This window comes from Gavialis gangeticus, unplaced genomic scaffold (genome assembly GCF_001723915.1).
Source record: "Gavialis gangeticus isolate Ggan-Ray unplaced genomic scaffold, GavGan_comp1, whole genome shotgun sequence".
In the NCBI taxonomy this organism is placed as follows: Eukaryota; Metazoa; Chordata; order Crocodylia; family Gavialidae; genus Gavialis; species Gavialis gangeticus.
The window spans coordinates 100,733,078-100,736,739 of NW_017729022.1; the positions used below are offsets into that span (position 1 = coordinate 100,733,078).

Sequence of the window (3,662 nt, forward strand, 5' to 3'; positions counted from 1 at the left end):
TCTCATTTCCACTCCCCAAACCCCTCTACTTCCCTGCACGCCTGCCACTCTGCACTACATGGCTCCCATACCCACGTTCATACCCACACACATACATCCCCACAAACCCCCATATGCAATCACTTCTGCATAATACAGCACAAACACACACAAATCAGGACAAAAATATATTTTTAATTAAATTAAAATATATTATTATGAGTGTTTCATTTTTAGTATGCATTTGTTTCCCCCCTCCTAAGACGGCAAACCCTCTTCCTCAAAGAAGTACTTCCAGGGACAAGGGGAGAGACTTCTGGTGGCAAAGGTCAGAGGTTAGGGGCAGGACTTCTGATCCCAAGATGGTAACCAGGGGATAGGGCACCTGCCAAGGGGCAGGGCTACCCATGCAGCCCTCAGCTTGCCAGAACTTGGTAAACTGCCCTCAACCTGAAATAATTGCCCTCCCCTGGCTTAAAGCCATTGGGAACAGGTTTTGAAACAAAGTGTTAAACAGCTGTACCTCATAAGCAATGGACAATCACTGCAGGTAACAATCAACCTAGGGAACTGTGAAATGGGCTTTGAGGAGGATGTGCCTTTTACAATGGGAAAAGAAGGATTTAACTTTGCAACAGTACAAATGTATGCTAGCCAACTTTTAACTAGACTAATTTGGACTAGCACTGCCAGAAAACTAAAAATGAAAGAAAAATATATAGCCAACAAATCACAAGGAAACTACTGGAAAGAACTGAGTGACTCAAAGGAGCCAGATCTCCCCAAAAAACTTGGGTATGATTGTCCATTACTTTAAAAGCCATGCATGAGGCTCAACAGAAAAATAATCTTTTAGAGGGATCTGAGAGAGGATGATGGGTATATCTGATACAGTCCAGCACAGATGCAGGTAGGCAATACTCAAACTATTTCTTGTTCTTATAATCAAGTAGCAACTTACATTTCATTCTATTCACCGTGTTAGCTCAAACTATTTGTACCAAACAGTTCTTGGTATTCAAAATACTGATACCTAAAACATAACAATTATTTGGCTAACAAGATTGCATTACCTACACACAAATTCATACTTACAGTGGTTCTTCCTTCTCACTTCTCTTACTGATAGGCAGACCCTCCTGTTCTTTCAATTTATCTACAGCTTGCGCTTGCTTTTCAAACTCATTAAAACTCTGGCTGCTCATTTTCTGTGCTCCCAAACCAGCTTTTTTGGCACCGAGCTTTATTAAAAGGGAAGAGAGAAACAGAGAGGCCTTAAGGATAACCATACTACAGTAAAAGCTGTTATCCGGAATCCCCTGGGAATGGGGGACGCCACTTAATCAAATATGCTGGTTAATCAAATACGCACCATCCGGTGCACTCCCTGGCGTCAGTGTGCCGGGGGACAGGGAGGGGAGCCCCACACAGGCTGCTTTGCCCCGGGGCCATGGTCCACAAGGAAGAAGTGAAGAAGAAGAACTTGGCTCGAGGCGGCGAAACCAGAATTTATGCACATTACTGGCATGTGTCTATGCAAGCACACCCTTCACATGCATTAAAAATGGTGAAATCAGGCTTACTGTGCCGAAATTTGATACCTGCAGGTAATAATTAGGTAACCCACATTAACTTTAGTGCTGTGTCTACACATGCGTTAGTGCTGGGTCTGCCCAGCTACTAGTGGCACATAGCAGGGATGCAGGGACTTGGCACTAAAGTTAGCGCACTAACTTTAGTGCCAAGTCTCTACATGTGTAGACACCTGCCAAAAATTGCTTAATATGCGTTAAATTTAGTTGCACTTTAAATGCATGTGTAGACATGCCCACAGTGCATCTAACCTTGTCACATTCAGATAAATGATGTACTGGATGTCACAAAAAGCAAATAGGTGCAATTGGGTTGATTTGTTACTGCAATTGCACTGACTGCAATTTTCAGTTTCTCACCTGTTTAATTTCTTAGCATTCATTTTTGTATTAAAATGGACACAATCAATTTAAAATCCCCAAATAAAAAACTGTATTTTTAAATACAAAAACACTATCCTGAAGGTACCTCCTACACTCTGATCCTGCAATTCACTACATGCACCCCTCTATGTACAGACCTATTCCTGTCATTAAGAGCCCACCTGAATATAGTTATTTGTATGAACTGCCACTTAGGATGTTTCTAAAATTTAGTGCTGGAAGAAAGGAGCAGAGGTTCCAGTCCCTGCTCTCAGGCCTGCTTTTCTGCTTTATCCAAAGAGTATTTAAGGTAAAGTACATGAAGCAGTCTTGAAAACAGAAACCAGAACCCCAGACACTTTGTAAGCTTAACCTCCAAAACTATAGCCCCAAGCTCCCCCTTAAGCCCACTCTTTATGGCCCAATTTATCTTGAGTTCTTTGCTGTGCAGCTTCAACAGGAGGGAGTGGAAGTACTCCAATGCAGAGTAACTCTTTCTTCCAGATGACTGGCCTACATACTAAGTTTAGGAGCTCATAAGCAGCAGTTGTACAAGTCACCGTAATCAGGTGTGCCCTCAATGATAGGAATCGGTCTGTACTATCACCTATGACCTGCTTGTTATGGCATTCTCTTGGGAGGTGGAAGATGTGGGTTTGAACACCATCAGGAAGAGAATGCATATTGAAAGAAGGGTGTTGAAACCAGGTCTCCAACTTTTTGGGTGAAACCTGTAACCTCTAGGCTGTTATATAGTGGGCACCACCATTCTTTTCTCTTCCTCTAGCCATATGTTAGAAAGAACTGAGCCCTGCTCCATCTTTAGAAGAATGAAGGTAGGTGCTTGTTGTCAAAGAGAAAACTCAGGGCTCAGGATTACAAATGAGCAAAGTCAGTACAATTGGACCAAATTATTTTGAATATATTTCAGTCATAATACTATTTATAAAAGTTTGATATTCTGTCATAAGTCACATCTCCCAACTGGTTTGAGAAAGACAGTTATTACTGGTGCAAAACTACCATCCCACAACATACCAAATATTTTTTACTTGGATAAATACAGTTCTAAATTACCATCTAAATGCTTTCTAAATACTATAACACACACACAGAATATGCATTAATGATGCACTTACCCCTTTTTTAACTTGATTTGGCTTCTTTTTTATAATGGAGGTGCCGCCCTCTGCAAAGATTAATATACATTACTTTAGCATATATTTTTATTAATTCCAAGACTTTCAGAAGCATATTTCCATAATTTAAATCTCAGGTTAAACTGAGACCAACTATAAGTATGTCACAATGTATTCCGCTGCCTTAGAAATATTTCTGTTTCCACATGAAGACATCTAGAACCCTGAGGTACTACTATTTTTTAATGTCTGAGACATCTTGTAAAGACTAAAACAGAAAAATAATTTAAGGCTCTGTTTTCAAATCTGAATGCCTACAAGTAAGCTCCTAAATAAGAACGCCACATTTGTGAAACACAGCATTCAAAGTTCCACCAAGTCCAATACCCTCTCTCTAACTCTCACCATAATTACAGTTTATATTTAATATACTTAAAATACATTACCTAATATTTCAAAAGTAGTTTGAACCTACAAACAACAGACATCAATTGAAGTGGCTTTGTTCAGCGCCTGTGAATATCTAGCTGTTTTTCTTTGATTAACTAAACATAACTTTGAGATAGTCATTAGTGTGCTGAAATAAACT

At 40.0% G+C, this 3,662-nt stretch overlaps 1 protein-coding gene across 3 annotated transcripts in view; it reads right to left on the minus strand.

Annotated features, from left to right (window-relative positions):
• Window positions 1–3,662, minus strand: part of ARFGAP3 (ADP ribosylation factor GTPase activating protein 3) — a 92,646-nt gene that overhangs the window by 47,211 nt on the left and 41,773 nt on the right. For all 3 annotated transcript variants that reach the window (XM_019515727.1, XM_019515726.1, XM_019515724.1), the window contains 2 exons: window positions 3,074–3,123; window positions 1,075–1,220 (listed from right to left, as the gene is read on the minus strand). In XM_019515727.1, the coding sequence (XP_019371272.1) occupies window positions 1,075–1,220; window positions 3,074–3,123 (196 nt within the window). The remainder of the gene's footprint in view (window positions 1–1,074; window positions 1,221–3,073; window positions 3,124–3,662) is intronic.